This window comes from Oreochromis aureus, linkage group 11, assembly GCF_013358895.1.
Source record: "Oreochromis aureus strain Israel breed Guangdong linkage group 11, ZZ_aureus, whole genome shotgun sequence".
Taxonomy (NCBI): Eukaryota; Metazoa; Chordata; class Actinopteri; order Cichliformes; family Cichlidae; genus Oreochromis; species Oreochromis aureus.
Genome location: NC_052952.1, coordinates 11370981 through 11398218, shown reverse-complemented (window position 1 = coordinate 11398218; position 27238 = coordinate 11370981). Strand labels below are relative to the sequence as shown.

The 27238-nt window shown below is 39.0% G+C and overlaps 1 protein-coding gene across 3 annotated transcripts; it reads left to right on the top strand.

Moving 5' to 3' along the window:
- The first annotated feature begins 1570 nt into the window (after positions 1–1570).
- Positions 1571–26139, top strand: mroh1 (maestro heat-like repeat family member 1). Of its 3 annotated transcripts, XM_031747575.2 has the most exons (46): positions 1571–1725; positions 2367–2470; positions 3472–3574; positions 3717–3862; positions 4621–4752; positions 5141–5303; positions 5862–5960; positions 6121–6272; positions 6935–7075; positions 7269–7361; positions 8563–8641; positions 8980–9093; positions 9314–9387; positions 9541–9663; positions 10133–10240; positions 10477–10621; positions 10807–10847; positions 11350–11491; positions 11728–11780; positions 12000–12107; positions 12790–12909; positions 13023–13145; positions 13810–13956; positions 14718–14744; positions 16025–16147; positions 16245–16324; positions 16657–16798; positions 16937–17032; positions 17956–18060; positions 18166–18301; positions 18514–18626; positions 18835–18987; positions 20235–20291; positions 20553–20650; positions 20808–20973; positions 21198–21367; positions 21480–21617; positions 21809–21923; positions 22094–22240; positions 22323–22389; positions 22531–22652; positions 22798–22947; positions 23072–23206; positions 23355–23457; positions 23634–23699; positions 23793–26139. In XM_031747575.2, the coding sequence occupies exons 3-46, from the start codon at positions 3553–3555 to the stop codon at positions 23867–23869; spliced, it is 4911 nt and encodes a 1636-aa protein (XP_031603435.1). In that variant the 5' UTR covers positions 1571–1725; positions 2367–2470; positions 3472–3552; the 3' UTR covers positions 23870–26139. The 3 variants fall into 3 exon arrangements, with proteins under 3 accessions (XP_031603435.1, XP_031603434.1, XP_031603437.1); XM_031747574.2 differs by lacking the exon at positions 2367–2470; XM_031747577.2 differs by lacking the exons at positions 2367–2470; positions 14718–14744.
- Positions 26140–27238: the final 1099 nt, after the last annotated feature.

Sequence of the window (27238 nt, the reverse complement as noted above, 5' to 3'; positions counted from 1 at the left end):
TTTTAAAATGGCCATATATGTATTTAAAGGACTTCTGAATATATGTTTAGTTTTGACCAATCTGTTGATTGTTTCTTCACTTTCTGTGTATAACTTCAGTTACCTAAAACTATTAAGACAGTAATTTTGGTTTAGATTTTCACAGGTCAGATTCGGGTTGCCTGCATATATACACTGGGCTGCCATGGCAAACTATATGCTGCACTGACATTTTTCCTCCTTCAGTGATTGGTCGCCAACAGCTTTGAAAGTCAAAGCTTCAAAGCATTTGTTAAAGATTAATTTAAGATTATTCAAATCAAGCATTTTTTTAACCTGAACAACAGTGTGTGCCTTGCTCTTTGTCCTGCAAAAGAATGCTAAAAATCTAAATTTGGGGCGTTAAAAATATAAAAAGAATCTTTAATGCAACATCTATAATCTCTCCTTAGCACCAAGACAGATACAGTCGACTCATTTTTTTTCTTTTTCTGATTTCCTCTCATAACAAGTTCAACACAGGACCCAGAAAATATGCTTAAAGGGGCAACAAATGTCAAATGTTGAATTATATTTGTTAATAATTGGGCATGTTCTATGCTTTCTATTGTTAGCTAGTTCATTTACATATCTTTGGACTCCAGTCACAACTCTATCTGTGAACACTTGGTCATTATTATAGTCCACGGTCAGACCAACGAAGAAAACTAAAAACAAAGAGAAAAAACTGAATCTGCACAGAACTCTTAAGCACTGTAGCTAATATGTAATGAAAACTATAATGACAGAGAGAAGTGAACAAATACCGACAGAGGTGAAACTACTTCCCATGCGACAATGTTGTGGTGGATCATTAGATGGCAGTATTTCCCCACGATTTTAACTATTGCTCCAGGAGACATGACAAATATTCTTTTGGGGCTTTTAAGATAACATTTCAGTCTGTAAAGTCTTTATATTCTTTTGGAGATGACATTTCCTGCACATATTTAATTTGTGTAAAATTAGAGTACAGTAACCAAGTCAAGATTGGAATTTGCAATTTTATTGTTCGATGAAATAATGTGGTCTTTTCCCCAGTAACCCTTGTTAGAGTCCTAAAAGTCACAAGTATTAAATCTATAGTTAGAAAAAACATCTACTTTATCTATCAATCAATCAATCAATCAATCAATCTTTATTGACAGACTTTTCGTCTATAAAATGATCATACCTTTTTTAAAATTCATAACCACAACTCCATTACAGTATGGATTGTTTTACAGTATGGATTACAGTATGGATATTGTTCTATTAGTACTGTTAGTATGTTAAAATTGCGTTTGTGCACCATTTACACTCACACTTACGCTTGAATGTTTTTCTTTGACTAAATCACATCAAACATCCACTTTATCTTTTTTTAGCCGTTTTTACAAACCTAAAATAATAAACTGTGATGAGGTACCCAGTTTACCCAACAGAAATAAATACTAATTTGATGACGCACTTGAGCAAGTCAAAGTCTCGATACTTCACGGTAGCAGTGATGGTAGCAGCTCTATGTGTTTCAGGTCTGCACGCTAGCCACGCCCCCTGCCTGATGCGTTCCTGCTGACTGAAAGCACATGACCAGGCGTGTTTACACCTGCAGTCTTTAGTCAGGCGCTAACGTCAATTGTGACACGGATACACAAGCCTGCTTTTTAAACCAAGATAAGACTTGACCGTGGGGTGAGAGATTATTGTTTGGCAGACTCTCGGCTGGTAAGTTAGCCTTATTAGAAAGGCCGCTGTTTTGCTTCAATAAGAAGGCTAGTAGCTCTTCCGTAGCAGCTGCTGCTGCTAGGGTTAGCACACTAACGACTCTCAGTAGGTTGCGACAGCAGCATCACCACCAAAGCAGGTAAAAGCTAAAAGTTTAACAGTTCACTCATCTATAAATGGCTTCACTCCAGGCACTCTACTTAGCTTAGCCCACACGGTGTGTTTGCTTGCAATGTCATCGTTCTCTATGGTATAATCAACGTAAAAACTACAATAAATGACTAAACGAGCTAGCAACGATTCAGATGGTTATGTTAACCCTTTAGCACAGCAAGTGTGGCGGACTGATAAAAAGTTAAGTCCTATTGACTGGATAGTGGCAGTTTTTGGTTGAATACAGCCTTAAACTTATTAATTGGTGTTAATGTGTCCCAGTGTAAACTTGTCACAGAGGTCACAATCAACTATCTGCTCTCAGGTAGCTTCCCGCAGGTTCCCTGTGTCTACATGAGTTAAACTGAGATTTAGCAGGTGAAGGCACAAAGATTGGCTGCAGCAGTGCCAAATAATTACTGTGAGTTAGAAGTAAGTTACATAAAAATGTGTTCTGTGATGTCCAGTAGATGTTTCTTTGTCTGCAGATTGTGATCAGCTGAACTGCCATGCTACTCCGATATTCCCTGCTCTTTATGGATTTAACCACCTGAATTCAACAAGATATAAGCAGATGTTAAGACAGTAAAAGGTAGAATTCAGTGAATGAGTCTAATCAGCATCAACTTAATCACCTTAAATATAAACTGATGTAACCCAGTAGCAGTACCCAAGACATATTCAGTTCAACATACTACATGTCTGTAAACTGCAAACTAACCAGTGTAGCATGAACTAAACTGCCTAATGCCATATTTTCATGTAAACATTTGCAAAATGTTAGACAAAAACATAATTCAGCAACACATCATGCATAATCCAGTATCTGATTTAAAACTCAGAGACTGCTCAGCATGTGAAAATCCCATTCTTTAAAAATAAATAACTCATCTTCCTCTCCTTTCCTCTCTTTCTGGCATCTTTCTCCATATGTCAGTGATGGATGTTAACATTTTTTTCCTCTCCCTGGGAAAAAAAGCAACTGAGCATTTGGCTCACGGATGCATTTTGCAACACACTGCACAGAAATAGTTTGTGCATTTGTTGACATTTGTTGAGCTGTTTTAAAGTTACTTTTTACAATACTTCCCCATTAAAAATCATTTCTTACCTCTTCTGTGGCACTAACTAGATGCAGACTACCGTGAAACCTTATTTAATTCAGCACCATTTATTGCATCACAGGGATAAAAAGGAAAAAGGGATGTGTTTAAGGTGTAAATGAACCATGGGATGTCATTGTTTTCTTATTATTGAGCAAGTGTCTCCATGCCATCACTGGAAGCAAGCACAACTCACCCAATAGTAACATGCACTAACCTCTCTATCAGATGTAATTAATCATTAACTGAAGGCGGTAGGATGCTATTTCAGATCGTTCCAAATCACTTTAACCCCTGGTTGTCATGTTTTTGCATACATTACTGCACATATTTGATAAAGGAACATCCATACTGGCATGGTAATATTAATATTTTAAATGAATTAAATGATTTTGGTTGCCCCCAAGTCAAAACAGCAGTTTATTTCCAATAAAAAACGGCACAATTAAGAACAGTATTAACTGTAAATACTGTATACTGTCTTCCGTAGCTCTAGCCCATCTGTATCCCAGGAGAAACAACCCATCTTTGGCCTCTGGCTCAAGGAAGCCAGAGCTCCTTGGTGTCCAACATGGATGAGACAGATGTTGAACGTGAGTTTCTTCCCTTCTCTACTGAAGGCTAAGCCACATGTATTTGATTTTGGTCGATTCAGGTTTCTGAAATATTGTCCATCCACTTATGTTTACTCCTTTTCTGCTCCGATATGCTTCTGAGGTTGTGTTTTCCTTTCAGAGGTGACCCTGGCTCTACTTGATGCAGCCACCGATAAAGACTCAGAAGTCCAGGAACAAGTCAGGAAGTCTATTTTGACTCTGGGAAAACAGCAGCCAGACCGAGTGCTGGCCATGTGTCAGGACTACCTCCTGAAACACCCTAAGGTAACAACCCAGAATAGTGAGAGTCCTTAGGAAGACGAAAGTCAGCCATAATTACGTAACTAAGAAAACAACTGCAAAGTCGTTTAATGTTTAAAAGCAATATGGACTGTTAAATCTATTTTGAGCCTGTTTTTCTGCATTTTTTTCCCGCACACAGCTGTAGAGACTTTTGATACCGTTGTAGCCACTGACTTCATTCAGTTCATTAGTTGGCTTCTTTTTAATTTAGATGGTGTAAAATGTTCTTAGTGATATATTCTTTGCTTATCTAAAGGCGGTCCCTGACATTCAGCATAAAACAGAGTCATGCTGTTATGTTTCAGATTAACTGCTCTTGTAGCATTTTAATTTCCTGTTTCACTCCATTGTGTTCCTGTTCTTCTTTATGTTAATGACCTTGTCAGTGAGGCTGATAATGTTTTCAGCTTATTAATCTGTCAGTATCATCATGCTAAAATGTGGTTAGGGAGACATATACTATAACAGAAACTACAAAAAAGGCTCTTTTGGAAGCTCTGCCTTTCTGTGGACAGATTTTGACAACAAGGTAACACAGCTTTGGGAGATGCAGTCATCAGATTTTACGCTTGTACTGACATCACAATGAAGGCTCATTTCTGTGTGGTTGGAGAGCTTATTGGCATAGTGACTGATGTTATTCCATCACAAGCCAGCCTGTGGTCCTCCTTTTTTTTTTTTCATGTTTTTATCTCGCCTCTTCATATCTTTGTCTTCTTCATCTCATCTTTCTTCTGTAGCTGGTGGTGACCCACAGAGTTGTGATTCTTCGGACTATTGAGCTGATTGTTGGCTGCAGGATAGAGGAGATCAGTCCTTCCAGAATAAAGAGTATTATCTCCCTGGCCTCAGATGAAATGACTCGATCAAAGGTAAATTATTTATGTCCGTGAAGGTTCTCAGGCACCCAGGTCATCGTAGTCTAAGGAGCTTGGAAAGAAAAGCATCTGGACTTCTTTAAGGGGACCCTTCACCTCTCATCGGAGAAGCTTCTTCAGTTCTTCTTCTCTAGAGCTAAAGAAGCTGAGAGGTGTAATGTCTTCAAGAAACTTAAAGAAGTCCAGATGCTTTTCTTTCTAAGCTCCTTTGACAAAGGTAGAATATTTACTTTTAATTAATGATTTTTTGTGTTTTTTAAGAGTGTGGACATTACATGATTGAGTTTTGACTAAGATACCTTAAAAGTCTTAGTCGTACAGTTTCGTTTAGTCCCTTTCTAACATCCTCTTTATTGTTGTTCTGCCATCATGGTTGATTCAGGAGGTCATCCCAGACTGGCAGCAGGCAGCCAGTAATATCTTGGTCGCAGTGGGTAATAAGCACATCAATGACATCATGGAGGAGATACTAAGCAAGTTCCAGCCAGGGGTCCTGCCTCACTTCTTTGTAGTTCAAACACTAGCCAACCTCTCTGATTCAAATGGTAAGGACGTTTTTACTGGCACACATAAAAGGAAAAATATGCAGTCTGTCTGTAAGGAAGCGCACGTGCAGGCCAGGTTAGGATTTTGGCTGAGAAGGAAGGAATTGAGCGGTTGCTGAGAAAAGATGAACCTGTTAAACCTGTCCAGTAACAGCACTTGCAGGACAAAGATTTTGCACAACACCACAACATGTTTTTTTTTTTTTTTTTTTTTCTCTCTGTTTTTTAGGATCACTCTGTTGTGGTTACAAATGATTAGGGCTCATTTTTTCCGCTAAGTATGGAGTCATACTGCCAGGAGTGAGATATTTTTCAAAACTTCTGAGCTGATGTGTACTTTTCTAATGGATTAGTAAAACTTATTTAAAGCCCTGAACTTCAGTGTCTACAGACAATTAACATTTTGTGCGATTTACTAAGGATTTCTCTGTACCTTTGCTGTGTATAAAAATTGGTGTCATAGTGCAAATAATAATGCCAATGTATGTCTCACTGCTGTTGTAGAGGAAGAGGGAAATGTAAGCATGCCATAAATGTGTAATCTGTTCTCTTCTCTAGTTTATGGCATGGTGCCATTTCTGAATGCTATTCTGGGAACCATGTTACCCATGCTGAGCATGGCAAAACAGGACAACATGAAGTGGGTCTTCTCTTCTGGTAAGAACCACCTGACCTGCTTTCCGGTGGCTTCTTAGATCTTGACTGAACAAACCAAACAAAAAGTGCAGCTTCATGATGTTCACATGTTTGCTTTCCCTGCTCTTTACAGTCACACGGCTTTTCTGTTTCCTGTTTTGTTGTTTTTCTCTCCCTGCAGCTCTGTCTCATTTCAGCGACAGTATCTTGGAGTACCTGGCCAACTTAGACAAGGCTCCAGACCCTTCAGTCAGAAAAGACACATTCTCCAGTGACATCTATGCTGCTTTTGAAATCCTCTTCAATAACTGGTTACAAAGCAGAGAGCCCAAGGTAGGTTGGTCGTACAAGATGATATGAAATAGAATGGACTATACAACCGAAAAACCACCTACATTTTGCAAGAAGTCATGGGTTGAGGCATTGTTGAAGGAAGCTGAATCATTAAGGAAGCAGAAGTAAGCCATCCAAAGCTGCAATGACAAATAAAAAAAAAAAAATAATAAAAGCTAAATTAATTTTCTCAGCTTGTAGAAATACACAGACAGAACACTTGGTGTAATTTACTCTCCTATCCTGGAGAGACTCTGTTTTATTGGGAAATTCCCAAAAAATGTTTTTTTTGACTATTCTGGAAGGTGCTATCTGTTTTAGTTAGCGAAAGAGAGACACAAAGTAACACAGCAGTCACAAAACTCAACTAGAAGAGAGTGACATCTTTACTTTTTGTACTGACTCTATGTTAATCCGTGTTATTGAGCCAAACAATTAAACCATTTGTTGCACAGTTGGGAAGATACAACTGTTTATTAGAAGAGCATTTAGTTAAATTATCTCAGAAAGAGACTTGTTCTGGGAACGAATATTTATTCATTCACAGGTTATTGATGTTAAGGTCATTCTTATTACACATAATATGTCCAAGTACTCACCTAATCTCTGTCATCTCTATCACCTCATATTCTGACTTTTCTTTTTATCTGCTTGTCTTCCAGTTGAGGCTGACAGTGGCTGAGGCGGTGGGATCAATGTGTCATCTGATGGCCAGCGATAAACTGGAGGAACAGATTCCCAGACTTGTTCCTGCCATCCTGTCCCTGTACAAGAAAAACAATGAGCACTACATCATTAGCAAGGTGGGCACAGTGTGATGCATCAGTGTAGGGATTGTTTATTATGGGGTTTTGTAGAAAGTATAATTTAGGTAAGGAAATGGAGGACCATCCCTCTCTGAGCATCTCTGAACTCTGTCCTGGCTTTAAGTAGAAATGTATCTTAAACAGAGTCTGAGCCTTTGCGTGTGTGTACCTGTTTTGTTTTTCTAAACAGAGTCTGTGCCAAGTCCTCGATGCATCTTTTAATATGGGCAGCAGGGTGCTGGAGACACAACTGGAAGCTCTGCTCTTTGCACTGCACCAACAGGTACACTTTAAGTGCATTTCTTTGCTGCTTTGCATGGTAATAAATTGGTATCATTGATTGTGTAGTGTAGTGATCAGAAACAAATGGTTAGAAGAATTGTCTCAGTATTTCTGTTTGGTGTGAGAACTACTTATTGTATTGAAAGCACAAATCTGTGAATGAATGGACTGGGTTAATTCTTGTGAGTTGCTCACCTGTGCTGGTTTTCTTACTTGATGAATCAAACGACAGTAACTGTCACTGAGGTCACACATTTTCACATCCTTGTGACTCAGCTGACACTTGGCCTGATGCCTGCGTGTTGCAAAATTTCACCTCAGCTACGTGAGTGATGGCATAATGTTACAGCAGCGGTGTCTGTTACAGTGGTTAGAGTTCCTTTTGTAATTTTTTTCCTCCATTTTATATATGCAATATTTAACGGTGCTTAAAAGCGTTGCTGCTGTTAAGAATGTGTTCCTACAACATTTTCAGTTCTTATTTTCAGCTGAGAAGTGTACCCAGAGTGGGAAAGTGGTGGCACGTGAAGCTTTTCAAACACAATAAACACATGTGACTTTGTGCTGTAAAAACAGACCATGTGTCTCATGTGTTACTCAGACTGTGAATTTTTTTATTATGGTTTTCAAAAATACACTGGTCCATGCAAAAATGAACTCATTCTAATATTCTCCCATTCTTCAGCAGCAGGAGAACACCATCTTCCCTATATATGATACAGTTGCAGGAGAGCGTTTATACAAATGTTTTATTGCCTTTAGCTGCTTGATTTGCACACTGACTTGTAGATTATGAGCAGAGATCTGTCCTTGTTATGTAAAATTATATCAGTCCCATTTTTAATATACAAATGCTGTCATTCGTATTAGGTAGATATACATTTCCTGGCTGTCACTGATCCAAACGCACATCTGCACCCATGACACCCGAAGCCACAGAAACCAAATTAGAAAACTGTATTTTATCCATGCTGAATACCACATGCGCTGTTATTATCACAGCTGTTATAATACAAGGGATAAAGGTAACGGTAAAAATATTAAGATTATTTAGAATAATGCGACATGTAGCACAATTGTGTTATAGTGAGCCATTTTTAATAACATATAAAATAATATAATCTACAGTTACCGTTATTTTCCTGATGTAACTAAAACTCACCAGAATAGACACCATGATGCTCTTCCCTTGTTTCTACCAGGTGTCTGCCCCTGTTGACTACAGTAACCCTCCTACTGTCAAGAACCACAATGAGGTCCTGCGCTGCTTCAGTTTGATTGGTACTAATTTTACACTGCATCTTTATTTAATTGTCTTCTTATGTTGATGTTGAGTGCAAAGTGACAGCTGAATGTTGTCCGGTTGCGTCAAGCTTTTCTATCTGGTTTAGCTCTAGGGAGTCACAAGCGCAGTAATGAGATCATGCATTAGTGTTTTAGACCCAGTTTCCACCACAGGATAATTGCATTAACTGTGGCAGTTTGTGGACTGCTCTCTTCCTCGGTCTTGCTTTGCTAGCCTTTTTTGACCTGATTTTTACATATGTGTCAATTTATGCATTTCACATTTTAATTTCTTCTTTTTTTTTTTTTTTTTACTTCTAATTCTCCCCCTCTAGCCAACTCTTTCCCAGATCGCCTGGTAATGTTTGTTCTTCAGAAGTTGGAGAACAGTAATGAGAGAAGCAGAATGGGCTCCTTGGCTGTCCTTCGTCACCTCATCAACTCCTCCAGTAAGGAAATACAGTAACAGACCCAAGCATGACACACACTATTCCCTGATCACACACTTGCCTGTTTTATGGCACACAGACATTTCAAGACAAGTAAGAAGCAAATTGTTCAGTTTACCTAAATCATGTGATATTATTCATGTATGTCTATGTGTGCATATAAGTGCTGATTCATTTGATTATTCAAGACTTTACCTTTATTTGTACCTGTGCATTACAGCTTCTACTATGGAGAGCAAGAAGCTGCTGATTCTGGCCAGCATCAGACAGCCGATGGCTGACCACAGCAACAAGGTAACACACATGTACACACACACACACACACCTTTTTATTTATTTATTTTTTGACTATCATGCTGTTAGATGGATGAATATATTCTTGTTCTTGTGTTTTACTCTTTTCCTTAAGCTTTTAGTTGTTTAGACAATGATGTCATTGTTTCCCAGGTGAAGAAGCGTGTGGTCCAAGTGATCAGTGCCATGGCTCATCACGGCTACTTGGAGTTAGAGGGAGGAGAGTTACTGGTTCGATTCATAGTTCAACACTGTGCTTTACCTGACACATATCAGGTACAACTCCTTTTTTGTTCATTTCTCCTTTTTTCTGATTTGTGTGGAAGTTCTCTGTTGCAGTTGCATTTTCAGTACTGTATGTGTGTGTTAGTATGGTGACTTTTTGTTGTATATATGTACACCATGTACAAAATGGTAACAGTAAAAACAAATATCATTTTCTGTTTTCCATGTGATTAAAATCTAAGGTGCAAAAATGAATGATGACATGCAAACAAGCCCATTAATGCCCAGACATTCATAGAGTATAAATGAGCTTTAATACTTTATCTTAAAGTCTATAAGGTTAATGAACTATATGGAGCTGAAAATGACAGATTCTGCAGATGTGAAACATCTGTCCTCTCACAGATAACCTGAGGACTTTAGCACCCCAGATTAAGGAAGAGTTGTACAGAAGGACCAGCGAAGATGTTTTTAAGTAAACTATGTATTACTACCTGTGCCTTTTGCTGTGTGTCTTCAGCGGAGTCAGAGGCCTACAGATCCAGAGGAGGTAACTAACGAGTCACTCAGGTCAATGTGTGACAACACTCTTCATCTCCTCACTACCACTGTTGGACGACTAGCCGATGTATGTACCATTTCTACCAGTCTGATCTGATAAATATTGTATATATATATTAACATGTGTTGTACAGGAAAGCACTGTTAGCAACAGGTGTTTCTTATGTCTTTATTTTATGCTGTGCATGTGTGAAACTTTCCTGTATAGGTCAGTTAAATTTGACTTGTACTACTAGTCAGTTAAAAGTGTTACATTTAGGAACTTTGCTGTGATATTTAACATGTGTGTTTTGTTGTTTGAAGGTACTGTGGCCAAAGTTGCTGTATTATCTGACCCCTTCACAGTACAGCAATGCCACTACTCCTCTTTGTAAAAGTCTCATAGTGCTGGGCAACAAGAAGAAAAATAACCAAGAGCCCAGCTTCAAAATCGACTTTACACAGGAAGGTACGTGGCTATAGACACTTTTTTTATGTAAAGTGTGGAAAGCAGTGTTGAAATGTTGTGTGTGGAAGTGGAAAAAATAATATTATAAATAACTTTACAAGCATTGAAATTTGTTCTTATGTCTCTTCTTGTTCTTGTTCTGAATGATCACTTTAAGTTAAACATGTCTCATCTCTGTCCTTTAGTCAATCTACCGTCTCCACAAACACTGATGATCAGACTGCTGGTAAGCAAATATAGAAGCATCAGCCAAACCTAATTTCCTTTTTGCATCTTCAGTATTAAAATAAAGGCTTTCCAAGCATCCCATCTAATGATTGGCTGGAACAACATTTTTGTAATAAAATCTAAGAGAAAAAAAAAAAAAAGGCCGGCATGGATTTATTATGCTAATTTAATCCCCAGTAACATACGTGTGTGATCTGCATCTAATGATGGGGTGTTGTATGCATACTGTGAGTGAAAGCTAAGTTTAAGTTTTATTTTAAAATCCTCTCTCTCAGTGTGTGTGTGTGTGTGTGTGTGTGTGTGTGTGTGTGTGTGTGTGTGTGCGTGTGCGTGCATTTGTTTCACTCACTATGACTTTTAATCCCAAATTCTTTGTAGTTTTTTCTCTAGCTCCTCCTACCGTGGAGCAATAACAAAAATAATCAAGTTGTACAGATTCACTGCAATTGTTTGTCTTTTATGTGATCTGTGATATAAATGACAGGTATCTGTTTTTGTAGGTGAATGCAGCTTTTCCATTCAGTAACAGAGATCATGGCGCTCCGTCCCTCTCTCTCCTCCAAATCCTCAGTAATAACATTCACCCCAATGCAGAGGCAGTCTGGGACAAAGAAATACCTCCACTGCTTACAGTACTAGAGGGTATGAAAATGTGGACATACAGTAATCATTTTATGCATTTATTTATATTATACTGTATATGTGCTTTACACAAACTGGCACGTTTGCCCTTCAGGGGTTCTCATGCTTGTTTTCTTTTGTTTTGTTTTTTTTATTGTAAAGATGATCATGACCATGAAGGTCATCCTCATGCACAATATTAGTCTCTATGCTGCTGCTGCTAGAGCTGTCTGACTATGGTTTTTGGTTTTTAACAGAGTCAGCTGCAGAGAGTCTGGATAAGAAGGAGTGGGACAAGAGGCTACTGGAGGTGTGTGTCTTTTTTTTTTCCCCTGCTTTGGAATATTTCCTCTTCAAAAGCATTAGTGTTTTTCAGCTGAATAAAACAAAAATATGAAAGTGAGTGATGGTTGTCACCATTATCAGATTGTTTATATCGTTAGACTGTTATGATCCCTGCTTTGTCAGAAAACATTTAAGTCAATTAATTTGATCAAAGTCATCCTAAAGGTGCTAAAACTGTCCACAGCTCTTGTCTAAAACCCTGACAGCACTTGATGATGATAAGTGGGTATGTCAGTTGGCAGCTGAATCAACCAGATACCTCCCTACATATAACAACGCCTTAGAGGAGAAGGTAGGTACCTTTTTAACAGTAACAGTTTTATTAAACAACCAATCCAGAGCTGCTAAGGCTTTAAAGCAAACTTAATTTAAAAGTGAAAATTATGGAGCGGGTAAAGGGTGGTAATAAGTCTAAGAAAAAAGTCAGAATTTCTGACGGTAAAATTGGCAATTTCCAAGAGAAGAAAACTGCAATATTCTAAGATTACTATCACAAATATGAGACCACGGTTCACACAGCACACATTAGCACTAAAATGATGCCCATGGTACTCCTTGTGCATATTTTGGCAATGAGCGCTCATGCCAAAAGTTCATCATCTCTCCCAAATCACCAAGTTGTTTTCTTCTAAATGGGCCGATTTCTTGCCAGTCTCTTCAAAGTCAGAGCGTTCATGGTAGTATTATGAATCATATTTAAAATCACGAGGATTTCTTCATTCTTAAATCCAATTGCAAGGTATAATTTGATTTGGTCATCTGCTGCAGACATAATGAATGCTTAGCAGAACACATAAAATGTATATTTATTTATATTTTTTTTTTTAATTGCATACAGAAAGTTGAAAAGTTAAACCTGACCAAGGGTGAAGATTGAAAATAAACAAAACAAAACTAGATGTTCCTCTTATGGGAGAGAAAATGAAAACGCTGCTTAGACATTTATATAATGAGCCTTTTTTTCCTTTTTTTAGAGCTTCCTGTATCGATGTATAGGAGTGACTCTCCAACACTGTTTCAATAAAGAGCTGGTCAAAAAACAGCTGCATGAACTTCTCCTCGCAGCTCGGCACAATGATGCAGTCGAAAGAGAGGTACCTGAAACGGTCACCTGACAATATTCTTTCCTACAAAACTCATGTCACTTTTGATGTTGTTGCACAGGTTGATAGTCTGACTTTAAATTCCCGCCATCTGCATTTCTCAGGGAGTTGCGATGGGCGTCGGTCTGTGTGCAAACAGCCACTTGGAGGGAACTCTGGCCAAGCTGGATGAGTTTGGAAAATCGGATGCCTTCAAGAAGTCCCCGAGCATCTTTAACCTGCTCAAAGTACGATGGAAAATGTGCAAATAACAAGTTTCCCTATGTTTATTTTATGTAGAGCAGTGTTCATTTAGACAGCAAATTTTGATTTAGTTTTGGTCACAGTCTTTTAAAGAAAATCTCATTTGGTTTTAGTCATAATTTAGACATCTAAATTCTTGTAGTTTAGTCAGATAAGTATCATAAGATATGAGACCAAATCTGACGTTGGCTACATTATAAAGTGTGAAAGAGTGTCAAGTTATGTCGGTGACAGTTTCTCAACACTGTTTATTTTCCTTGACATGAAATATCAAATGTGTCCATATGTCTACTCTTCTCTTCCTCTCATATGTTGGCATTTTGTCGGGAAGCTAGTTTACGATCAGAGATTACTTTTGATTGGATAACTTCCAAATTCGTCCCACCCATCTATACATCTTAGATAGTTCTGATTGGATCTCGTCTCTCCAGAATATTTTCATCTCAATTTTTTTTTTCCATTGACAAAAAGTGGCAAGACATCCCGTCATCGTTTTTGTCCTCGAGCATTATTTTTTTATTTGCTTGTCAGCTTTTTTTTTATCAGGAGGAAAAAGTGTGGCAAAAATTATTGGTTAACAAAATGAATACTGATTGCACAGTTTTTTTAAAAAAAACAGCTAGTTAATCCTTTCTTGTCTAACCTCAGGAGCGTAATGATGTCGAGGTGGAGAAGGTGAAAAGCACATTAATCCTGTGCTACGGTCAGGTGGCTGTGAACGCCCCTCCAGAGAAGATTCTGAACCGCATTGATCAGGACATCCTCCGCTGCATCAGTAAACATTTCAACACTAAGGTATGGAAACACTGCTACTACTCGCCTTATATAATTTGGTGTTGATACTAATGAGAAATAGTCTTGTGATTTAGTAGTTTGCCATTGTTTGAGATGGTGTTGCTGGGTGTCACAGACTCCTGCATCACTTAGGTCAGCGGTCCCCAACCCCCGGGCCACGGACCGGTACCGGTCTATGATTCGTCTTGTACAAGAGTTGAGGTTTGGGTGTGAAATTTATGGTTCTCAGTGTTTTCTATTGTTAACTCAGTTTCCCTGGGTCTTTTCCCGTGTTGTGGTTGTGTGTATTATTTTGAAAGAAATATTTACGCGTTACCATAGCGGGGAGGAGGATGTTACTCTCAATGTTGTTGGTGCATTTCAGGAGGACGCTGCTAATAAAGTTACACAATTACACAGTGAATTTGTGTTTATTATTATTATAGTTACAAAAATACCACAGTTTTTGTCTTGGTCGTATCATTTTATTTTGTTGTATATATCCGCAACACCTTAAAGGCCGGTCCGTGAAAATAGTGTCTGACATTAAGCGTGGTGCAAAACGTTGGGGACTGCTGACTTAGGTGATCAGACAGTTCATAAGGGTGAAAAAACCCCCAGCAAACTGAGCTAAGATCCAGGTCTGATGCTACAGGCAGTGAACAAGGAAACTATTAATTTAAACTGCTTATTGATGAATATATTTTATTTGACTGAATCCTGCAGGAATCAGGGCTGTATTTGTATGTGAGCTCATTCCTTATCACCTTTTCTTTATGCAGGTTCTGGGGATTAAAGTAGAGACAAAGGTATCGTCACAGGAATCCAGGAGCTTTGTCTTTAATACTTGCTAGTTAACATTTCCTCTTTCTTCAGTTTGATCTCACCCTCCTTTCTTAATACATTTCTGCATAAAATCTGCATACTTTTGGTGATATTGTCACTAAAATCATACATGAAAGTCTTCAATTTGAGAGCACTGTGCAGTAAAACAGCCTCTTCGTTATGCTTCAACCCAACTTCACTGCATATATGTGAAGCTTCACAGTGCAAGAGCACCAGACTTTACTGTCCTCTGAAGGCATTCATGTATGATCAGTCACTAACATGTTTCCAGTGTGGTGGTGGAGTCTATGTTGATTTTTAAAATGCAGTTCAAAAACTTTACTATCACGTAATAGCAATGAGACTAAAATGTATCCCAGCTAAATTTGGTTGTTGATCCGTCAGAAACCATATTGAGCATCACTTCTTATTGTAATAAGGGACTGTGGTGTACCTCTGGGAAAGGTAGCTTCAAAGTGATGCATCACTGAAAATATCTCACACACTCACTTCAGGAAAGCTTGAAAGATGTTTTTATCTTTTGTCGCCAGCTCTCAGCTACGAAGAGCAGATGATAAGAAACTAACAGACCACCTCTCTTACATTTGTCCTTATTAAGTAATATTCAGGTTTAAGACAATATTGCATTATGTATGTGCTGTTAAGCTGTTAACATTTCGTCTTATGATTATAATCATTTGGGGCAAAAAAACAGCTGTGTTTACGGCATTGTTTTAGTCAGGGTGACATTCATAAATAACACCTTCAGGTCTGTCTTTCTGTGTTCTTCACTATAAGCTCTACTCTTTCTTTCTTTGTGCCTTATTTGCTTAAAGGTTGATTGCTGTTACATTACTCACTGGTGACTCGCACGCTGTGTGAACGCCTTTTATAATGTCTTGCTGATCAGAGCTTGCAGATGGTTTTTGTACTGATCACCTCACATTTCTTTCCATCCATAGGCATGGAGGATCAATCTGCAATATAAATTTTGGATTGATTTAATTAATTAGCTGACTGATTTATTATTATTATTATATGTATTTTATTGTTTGTTTTTACTTAGCTTTGTGTAGAGTTGTGTCTGCTAAAACAGGTTTGCAGTGCATCTTGTTCATTCTTGATAACGGAGACTGCCTCTTGACCTGAATCATTTTCTCTCTTTGTTTTTTTTGTTTTTATTTTTTATTTTTTTTATATGTCTGTGCGTCATTTGTCTTTCTTTATTTTGTGCACCCACATTTCTCTGTTTTGCCCAATACAGGACCTGACTATGAAGCTGAGTTTGATCCAGAGTGTTGGCCTCATAGCCAAAGCCATCAGCGAGTGTGTGAAGAAACAAGGCTACATCTTCTCTCGCAAGCAGGAGCTCATTACTGTTATGCTGGTCAGTGGAAATTAAGCACCAGCTTCTTGTTACACAGTAACTGCAGACAGTAAGAACAGCAGACATTTTCTGGTCTTTTACTTTTTTCACTGGTCAGGACTTCATTAAGGCAGAGCAAGCTGATGCACTGAGGACTCCAGTACGCCAGCTTGTGATGAGCACGTGTGCCAACCTTATGTATCCTTCACTTCAGTGAAGAAACTGAACTTTGCAAAGTAATATGAGAAATTAAAAGTCCCTTAATAATAGAGACTAACAGCTACTGAATATATGTACAGAGCGCTTACTTAAAAATGACTGTTTGTAGTAGTTAATCTTACTGTTTGCACTGAATTAACTGTAAAACTTTGATTTGGAGTGACTTCCTTTTGCAGACTTAAATGATAACCACAGAACTGAAAGTCAACAGAAGACAAATACGAGGCAGCACTTTGCTGACGTGAAATGAGTCATCAGTGACTGAAGCTCTGTCATCTCCCAGTGTTTTATCTTTGACCTTAATGTCTCAGTCCACTGGACCCTCCGATGAGCGAGAATGAGAGCTTTGACTTGCTAAAGGTGTGTATCAACAGTGTGTTCTCTCTGCCAGCTGAGACGCACACTCCAGAGAAAACTAAAGAAGAGGAGCCGCTTGATCCCAAGCAGAGAAAGGTGAAGTGAGGCAGGCTGAGATCTGCTGTAGTTTGTTTGTACCACCTCTGATCTTTATAGCAAACTTTGTCTGTCATTGTAGCCAAGTGGCATATTTTAAATGCTGTCAGTCCAACATACTCTGGTGCGTCTCTACAGGCGTTGTACAAAGACACGTTGGCTGCTCTGCAGGAGCTGCTGAAGAGCGTATTGGCTAAAGATCCAACACCCGACGGCTTACAGAATGTCTTTAAGGTGAAGCCTGCTGTTTCAGCAAATGCTCTTTGTTTTCACTTGGCTATTCAATATTTTATTTATTTAATTTTTTAAAGATAAATGAGGTCAGTTTTGTCATAAGATTAAGGGTCTACTTTACTTTACTACTACTTTTGGTCGAGCAGTAGAAGAATGGAGATGGGGAATAAAATCAATACAGAATGGTATCACAGTGGTGATATTGTATCGATACAGGGAAACAAAATATCAATAATCTATTAAATAAATTCAAATACTCATGCACCATCATCCTGACATAATGTTGACTCAGTTTAATGCCAGTGAGAAACACTGGACACACTTAGCTTGACAAAGCTAGCTCCTACTCCAAAGCAAGCTAATGGCTCAGTCACAGCAGCCTCCTTACACTCCATCTTATGGCAGCATTGACAGGTTTTAGTGACAGTGTGGGTCTGCTTAACGATCTCATTTACAGCACAGAAATAATAATAACTGCAATAACTTTATCTTATAGAGTAAAACAAATACTGAAATAGTTTAACTTTGAAGACATTTTTCAGTTTAAAAAGGTGATAAATTTCAAAATATGTTATTGGAATATTCAGTATATGGCAAAATGTTAAAAGTACAATAATATTATATTGTGAGTGAAGTATTGTGACAATATTGTATCGTGCGGTGTCTGGTGATTCTAGCACTAGTAAAAATCCAGCTATGAGAAGTATTTATTTCTGGTTTTAAGTGCATGATACAAATCACTCTCCTTCTCAGCTTTTAATTTTAGTTTCTGTCAGTCCTGCTCACTACTCCAGTTCCAGAAATAAGTTTTTAAAAATCTTCGAGTATTATAGACTGCCATACATTAATGATTAACTTTAACATGCCAGTATCATATCGTAGTGTATGTAACCTGCGTTTCCTGATGTGACTTCCTTGTGCAGCACATTGAATCATGGTTGAGTTCTGGACAGGACCACGAGAGGGAGAGAGCTATCACAGCCACAGCTCACATACTGGCTTACTACCTGGATAACCTGACCGTCAAGGTACACACACAAACAAAGGGCAGATATATTGGTGGCAAAATGTTTTTTTTATAATTCAATGGGTAAACATGTAATTACCATTTAACAACTCACAACTTTGTGTAGAACATGGTGTCTTTCCACAACCTTGGAGCTCTGCTGGGCCGCCTGTCTCCACGCTGTTCGGACCCTGTCCCTGCCGTACGCGCTGCTGCCGTCGACTGCATACATACGCTCCTTTATATACAACTTCGATATGAAGGTACAGTCATGTAACGATTTGACATTTTATATATTGTTTTAAGGAAGTACCATGTCATAAAGTGGGGAAAGTTAAGGAGGCAATGATGAGACCCTGTCTTTTATTTTGTAATTAGTTTATAAAAGGAGCAGGGGTTGGATAATCTGGAGTTGAACTGTGAACAATTATTGTCACTGTAAAACTTATTAAAATGTTTCTATCCTTGTTCCTAGGATTCTCTTTGGATTATAAGGATGAATCTGTGGACTCTCTGCTGTCTTTAAAGGATCGGCTGGAGAACCCTGACCACTCAGTTCTGTACAAGACCTGCTCAGACCTTACCAAGGTACACGCAGGGGAGCTGCAAACTGCTTTATTGCTCGTGCTCAATACTTGTTTTCTTGCCAGTGTGGATTTTTATCTTTTAGTATGACACTCAACAATATGTTTGTACAGTTATCTGTTGTAATGCATATTTTCTGTCACACTCTGTCCACCATAATGTAGATATGCAATGTGTGTGTGTAACTGCATCTTTCCCTGCATGAAATCAGGTGATGAGTAAGCGTCTGCCTCAGCAGCAGCTGACGACATTGGTGTTCATGCTGTTTGAAGGGCTCGTCGACAGCCAGACAAACTGCTGCCGAGCTTCAACTGTCATTCTAAATACTCTGCTCAAGAACAGAGGAGGCGGACTACAAGATATGGTAACACACACACACACACACACACACACACACACACACACACACACACACACACACACACACACACACACGGACTGCCCTTAGTTGCATTTTCTTATGCCTGTACAGTCATTGCATATGGTATAAAGTTGCAAAAGAAAAATCTCTGGAATCACCGACATTTCCTTATAAATAAATACAGCATTTGCCTACTGACAAATTTGGGGGATAGCTTTCACAGAACCTTAAGAAGAGGCATTTGAGAGATCCACCAACCAGGGAAAAGCAACAACAAAGCAACAAGCACTTCTAAAGATCTGGATGTTATTCAGCCCGCAAAAAGAACTAATTGTCTACAAGTGAATAAAATTTAAGACTGCTGCTACTCTCCTGGGAGTAGGCGTCCTTCAGACATCAAAGGGGATAACACTCAGTCTTGGGAGTTGAAGAAGACCCAAGGGCAGCAAAAAACAGCAACACAGCACTATAAATCTCTAAACCTTGTTAAAGTCTTTGTTCATGTATTCATAAAAAACACTGATCAGGAAAACTCCTAATGAAGGGGAAAGTTTTTTTTAAAAGACCACTCAGATGTTTCAAATTACATTAAAAAAAAAAAAAAAAAAAAAAAAAAAAAAGGAAAACACCCAAAAAAACCCTCAAGATTGGCTGCTTTGCAACCCAAGGGCCAAGAAATCTTTGAATCAATGAGTGAGGACATGGAAAGTACAACTGTTACTGGTTTAGTTAGATTGTGTTTGTCTAAAACGATCTTGATGGTTCGTGCAGATGACATTAAATCAGAAGTCCTGCTAAATGTAACCAGTTTCACAGTCATTGTCTTGCAACGATTGCAACCCTAACTGTTACGGTCTTGCAGTGAAGTAAAATGGTAAATGGCCTGTATTTGTATAGCGCTTTAGTCCCTAAGGACCCCAAAGCGCTTTACACATCCAGTCATCCACACATTCACACACTGGTGATGGTAAGCTACATTGTAGCCACAGCCACCCTGGGGCGCACTGACAGAGGCGAGGTTGCCGGACACTGGCGCCACCGGTCCCTCTGACCACCACCAGTAGGCAACGGGTGAAGTGTCTTGCCCAAGGACACAACAACCGAGACTGTCCAAGCTGGGGCTCGAACTGGCAACCTTCCGATTACAAGGCGAACTCCCAACTCTTGAGCCACGATCGCGCTTTACCTGCTGCTGTTCTGTTGGCTCACCAAACACAGCGTTTGTTTGTTTCTGTTTGGTGTGTATGTAGGTCCCAGAGATGCTGGAGGTGGTGCATGTGCGTCTGCAGAGCATCACAGAGGACCAGGTAAAGACAAACATGAATGCACAATTCATATATCACACACTTAAATCATTCATATAATGAGCATTATCAAAATTTTGCCCATGTTAAAATAACAAAGAGTAAATTAGAACAATACCTTTGAGCCCTATTTTGCAATGATGAGCCGTTTACTTCACAACTCTCTTACTTTGTGTTCTTGCAGGTACTTAATGAACTCACTCGGTTTATCAGGGGTTTATATGCACTTTGCTAAGAATAACTGTTTTATTGTATTATGTTCAGGTGAGAGTGGCAGTGGGACAAACAGTACTTATCCTGGCTTCTCAGCATCTACAGACTGTTATCAATACACTAGTCAACCAACCACTTCCTTATGACAAGTAAGTATAAAGAACCTTTAAATGCTCTTCCTCAGCATGACCACATGCCAGCTGTTTTTGTTTTTTTGTCTTAATATAAGAAAGAATTGCTCATATTTTAGCTGTAACAGATGTTTTCTGGGACATGTGTGAACATGAAGCGTATTTGTTTGTGCAGCTGGATCAGTGAGATGTGGATGGCTTTGGGAGCAGACCCCATTGTAGCTAATCAGATCATGGAGATGGTGATGGAGAAACTTAGCATTATGGCACCCTACGTAGACAAGAAGGAGTCATTTATGAGAGGAGGAACAACAAAGGTGGCTACCAATCAGCCACTGGCTGTAAGTTACCAAGTGACTCACTAATTTAAATTGAGACACAATTGTTGTGCACAGGACGCACACCCCTCATGTGCTTGACGTTCAAAGTAATATCATGAAAGTCTGTAAAGTAACAGGTACAAAAGAATTTGGCATGTGTTTAGTTTCTGCCGCTGTTTTTAAACTTGGTAAATTCACTATAGATAATTGATGGGTGTGAATGTTGTGTGACTTTTGTGATTCAGATGACATGCGGTCTCAAGGAGCTGTTATTAAACGGTCAGAGTCAGGAGCCAGCGGTCAGTCTGTTCCCTCGACTCTTCTCCTGCCTCACTGTGCGACTGGGAGCGAGCGTCGGAGTCTCGGCACCAAAGGACAGCAACTCAAAACACACTGCCTCCATCCACGTAGCAGGGTACTCATCTTTTTATGTATAAAATAAATAAATAAATAAAATTTCTGTCAAGTTAGAATGTCAGGTGTTTCTCTGGGTGAACTTTTTGATCCAATCCTTTCTTCTCTTCCAGGGTAGCAGCTGAAGCGCTGAGAATTTTGTTAGCACGAGCCCAGTTAGATGAGGTGATGAAAAAACTGGATGAGGATAACGCCTGGGATGCAGTGAAGGAAGCCAGTACACATGTTAAAGGAGTGACACTGCTAGCAAGGTACAGATATCTCCATGTTGCACACTAGTAAAGCTGTAAATCTCTTTTAAAACAGTACACTGGAAACACTATGCCCTTGTTTTGCATTTTATCCCAACCCTGTCTTATTAGGAGTTAAAATGTTAATTTAAATGTGCTCTAAATGTACTGTGGTGTCTTTGTAAACAAGCGTTTGTTTGCCTTGTCCTTAGGGCGATGGCTAAGCATGCTGGTCCCAGATTGCCTGCAATCGTGGAGTGTCTGTGTCCATTACTGAACAATATCTATGAATGCCAGCGAATCACTGTCACTGCTTTCTTTTCTGAGGTGATAAACCCAGTGATTACATGCCTCCAGTTCTTATCGTTATATCTAAATTACAATTGCTAAATGAGTATCTTTAGCAGCTTCATTGGCCAGCAGCAGGAGAACAACAATAACATAATGTTTTTTATTTATTTTATGTCTTTTGTCACGGTCTTATCTTCTGACTCCAGCTGTTGAACCATCATGTGGTGACAGAGCTGATGTTAGTAGATGTGTTAATGAACAACATGATGGAGAGGATATCGGATCCATGCTGCACGGTCCGCATGTTGGCTGTGCGAGGGCTGGGGAACATAGCCGTGGGCTCACCTGAAAAGGTACACACACTCACAGCACTCACACTCACCCACCCTAACTGTTACGACATTCACAGCTTTCTCTGTATAACTTTCCTATCAGGTGAATAAATATGCCAAGGAGCTGCTGGCAGCCATGAGTTCAGGAATGGAGGAGAAAGATGATCCAGGTAAGTCAACAGCAGAGTTACAAGTGAATAAAGGTAACACTAATGAAATTTGTATCTAATTCCACTGCAGTGTTTCTTAAAGCTTACATGGTACAGTCATTAATCAGATCTCTCTCTTTTTTGTATATAAAACTAAAACAGGTAAACTGATCACACTTGAGGCCATGTCAGGCCTGTCTAAAGTTCTTGTCCACCTTGACAAGAAAAACGTTCACCTACTCGCGGTCTACATCTTCATGAAGATTAAACCTTTCTTGGAAAGTGTAAGTACCTGCCTACACCTGTGTGCCTAATAAAGTGAAATTTCCCATTCCAACCTACATGAGACGATGAAACAGGCAACATCCCACCGCACTTTCTCCAGTTGTCTACATAAAATGCTAAGTGCAGCTTCTGACTCTCAACCAGGAGAACGATGACATCCGCTGTGCTTCCATCCATCTCATGGGTAACCTGTCCACGTTTGGCTCAGGAGAGCAAGTGTTCAAAGACCAGATCCACAATGTTCTGGTCAGCCTGCTGTTACACCTGGTTGATCCAAACCCAGAGGTGGTTAAGGTACAGTTGGAAAGCACACACAAACTGTGACAGCAGCTTTCTCTATTATTGCAGATACATTTTAGTACTAGAGGGTGAACTGTTACATGCTGTCATGCAAAAGTGGATTTGTTTGTTTGTTTAGGCGTGTAAGTATGCGATGCGAGTGTGTGCTCCTGTAGTGGGATCAGAACAGATCACAGCCATGTTTCAGAACCACCTACATGAAGATAAGAGCTTGCACTACGGAGAATTCATCAACGACCTCACAAAATACCTGGTGAGCTGAGAGACAGTCAGAGTTGAGCTTTGTCAGCTTTCTGTCCTGATGTTTGCTTTTCTCACCACAAAGTTAGAATAAATGATAATATTGAAGCACATCATAGATGCTTGTTGGTGATGTTCGTTGCGTGTTTTGTGGGTTGTAGATTCAGGACTTTCCTGGCATGCTGAACTTCTACCACATTTCAGTCATCCAATTCTTCAAGAGTAACTGGCCTGAGGTCAGAGCAGGAGCTGCCATGTTTATAGGTATCACTGCACTTTAAAAGATCACTCCGTATTATAAACTGAAGTTCTATCAATAAAAGCGTGAAGTATCAAATGAAAACCAGCCTTTGTGTCAGTTAGGTTACAGTATGATAGTTTACAGATGACATGTGATCTACATGCCCTGCTCCAAGTGATGATAATGTATCTATCACCAGGGTTCATGCTGGGAAATCTTCAAGAGGAGCATCACTCCCACCTCAACATGGGCACCATCACTAAAGGTAAAGTGAAAAAAATCCCTTCATTTCCTTCGAAAATCCGATCTCATTCTGTTCGTTTGCTGATTTTAATTATTTGTGTGTGTTCATTTACAGGTTTGGTGATGCTGCTTCAAGATCCAGATCCTGTTGTGAGAGTGAAGGCTGCTGAAGCCATGGGACACTTCCACTGACACACACACCCCTACATACAAATACTAGTAATTCCTTTACACATCAGTGGTCGATCAATATAGATAGTAATTTAAATTTTTTAAAAATATTCAGCACTCAGTGTTCCGGTGTGCAGCCATTCTCAAATTATCCAAATAAACTAACTGCAGACTTTCATTAAAACCAGAACAGGGACCAAAGAGGAAGAAGTGAGGAGTACGAAACCAAACGGTCACATGATCATGCCAATGAAAACTAAAAACACTCAGTCATACACACACACACATGCAGATGCATTTAGCTCTTATAGTCTTAATTTAGCCCCTCTCACCCTTTACTCTGGTACTTGAAGGAAGACTTGATTCTTAACGGTATTTTAGTGACCCAGGACTGTGTTGCTCTTTACAGATAGACCTCATCTGTAGCATTCTGTCAGTGTGACAGTGACAACGAGATACACTGTGTTCTCTCGATCGATATATTATATGTGAAGTTTCTAATGCGAACATGAAAATACATTTAAACTTGAGTAAAACTTTTTTAGAATAAATATAGTTTCTTTGAATATACATGAGCAAGTGAAAGTTGCACATTTGAAGTACATGACTAGTTCACGTGAGCGTGGTTGGTAGCTAAAGTGTGTGTGTGTGTGTAGTCATGGCAGCATTTCATGACGATGTCAGTGAATGTGGAGTTTAGTTCCAGAAAATCTCCGTTAAAGGTAGTTGCAGTTTAGTGATCTTGGTTTTGGTGTACTAAAGACCCCACCCTCCCCCTCACCTTTTGAATCTTCAGCCACCGCTGAGCTGCTTCCCTGCCCTCAGTGAAGACCCTGTGAAACGTGCTTAGATCGATTAGATTCGTGGTTCCACATGGATGTCTTAAAGTGAAGCATAAAATAAAAATACATGCACGAGAGTTAGAGCAGATCAGATTTGAAGGGTTGACAGTGTGTCTGGAGGATGTGAGTAATTAATCCATATCGTTTAGCCACTAAATCAGCCACCAGTAACCAGCCAGTAACTGTTTGTGTTTCTATGACCAGCAGGATTCAAGCTCAGTAATGGGAACTGTTTAATGATGCTGTTTATAAATCACTGCCATCTCTACAGCTGTAACGGTCATATCTTCAGCCGAGGCTTTTAAAGCTGCTTTGATTGTTGTCTTGTTTTATCAGCATATGGTTAATTTGGTTTTTAATTCCACGTGAACTTCACATTAATCTCACACGTACACGTTAATCGCCTGAAAATAATCTTTGCCAAACCTCCTGTGTTAACCCTCATAAACACACCAGCCAAAATCATTGGCTCATCACATTATTTAGAAAACTAACTGAACTCCAATTAATAATTGCCAAAAAGACAATCGTAGCCAATGAAAGGTTACTAACCTGGTGTTGCTTTGTCAAACAGTCCAGTTTAACCGTGATGAAACCAATGCCAAATATCTACAGACTCATTATATTGTAGCGATGCCGTTAATGATTTTCCTTTATTCTAGCTTTGAAAGCACTTGATTCTTGTTTAGTTTTACAGTTGTTGCGTCTATTTGTGTGGTTTTAGGGTACTGATCTGAGTGTGCGTGTAAATATGTGTGTGAGCAGTGTCTTATACGAGAATTTCTTGAACACGGGACCTTAGTATTTATGTCTCCAATCAATGTGCTCAAAGACAATAAGTTGAAAATAATATGTTATGCATCCACATTCAAATCGATTTTGGGGCAGAAATTTCCAGAAACTCTGATTAAGGTGATAGCGATGCATCATTTGTAAAGTTTACCTCTGATATTTCCGTTGCACTTTTAAGCCCTGCTGTGCGGTCCCTGATTGGGGAACTGGCCTGCAAACCTCTGCTAAGTTCAGCATCACAAGTCTTCTTTATTTTTCCCTGTTTAGTTTTGCACTTGAACAATTGAGACACATTTGTCTCTTAATACTCACATTCACACTATAAATGTATTAATCGCGTACATAAGCTGCTCCTGGATCTGTTTTTGTTAGCCCTACAAACAGGGACTCATGGCCTCCTGCACTTTCTGACACTATGGCTTGGTTTAGGGTAGTTGGTATTGTTCTGTTGTTGTAAAGTTTGTACCACTGATATTGATTGTTTCATGTCTTCCTGATTTTTTTAACATGTTCTGAATGTCTGAGGGTGTGATTATTTCAAATGTGTCTGCGTGTTGGAGCGTGAATGTGTGCATGTCTGTTTTCAACAGTGTGTGTGAGGACGATGGCAATCAGTGCATCTAAAACGAATAAATAAACAGACCCATTATAACATAACTGGTCATTTTGTATTTTTTTAATACCTTTTTCAAAATGACGTATCCTCTTACTATAGCAGATCAACCGAGTTGAAGACTTTAAATGAGACTGGATGGATAAATTTCAGCCAAGAGACCAGCAGATACCCTCCTGTCTATATCAACACATTTTCATCCTGTATGATAACACATGCCACCATTTTTTAATAAAGAGAAATTTTAGCTGAAATTCTTATTTCATATGTGTGACATAGGTGTACTTGCTGTAATCATGCAGAAAACTGTTAGAATAGAAAGTGAAAAACTGACTCCAACAGAGAGCTACAATATTCTTGTGTATTCGATGAGCCTCCAACCAGGAAGCATGTTATCAGTTTCATTCATACTGTCCTCAAGTGCAGCTTAAGGATGATCTCTCTTAATCCAACAACAGATGAAACTTAGGTTAATGAAACTGCGTAACAATCAGTCAAACAATATCACCAATGAGTATTTCATTCATTACATTAAATTCATTGAGTTGTCTGATCATTCAACATGTTTTCAATGTGAACAACAGAGGTGTACCAAATTATTACTTAAGGTAATATAACCATGTTGTGTTATATTGCATTGGTCCTTCTTGTGTTCTGCACACGAAAACAGAGTGGTGACAGTTCTGTGACGGCACATCAAAGTCAGTCACTTGAATATGAATGAATGTTGTGAATGTAAAGGAAAAAATGGAAAGTATCTTTCATTATAAGTTTGTGAAAATTCAAGTCCAAGCATGTGTGATTCTTCTTCCTGCTGTTCCCACAGAAGCCCCACAGCAGCCTGAGCAGGGCCCACTTCCTTTCTCAATTCATCTCTCACACATCTTTGCACTTTTTTTTAACAAATCAATGAGGTAATAACTGCACACAGCAGTCTGTGGAGGTCATTAAGGTATCTGGTAATCGACTGTTCATATACTGCACTACCACATTTTTTGATTTTTGATTTTTAAATGTGATGTGTCCGTAAGTCTGCAAATTAGTTTTTAAAACTGTAATTACACTGCCTGGCCAAAAAAAGGTAACCACCTGGATTTAACTAAGCAAATAGGTACGAGCCCTCCTACTGGATAATTACTGCAT

Coding starts and splice junctions, on each gene's coding strand:
- mroh1 (XM_031747574.2), top strand. CDS start 3,553: ATGGATGAGACAGATGTTGAAC. Junction 20,292..20,552: donor AGAGCATCACAGAGGACCAG/GTAAAGACAAAC, acceptor TATTATGTTCAG/GTGAGAGTGGCAGTGGGACA. Junction 21,924..22,093: donor TCACTGCTTTCTTTTCTGAG/GTGATAAACCCA, acceptor TTCTGACTCCAG/CTGTTGAACCATCATGTGGT.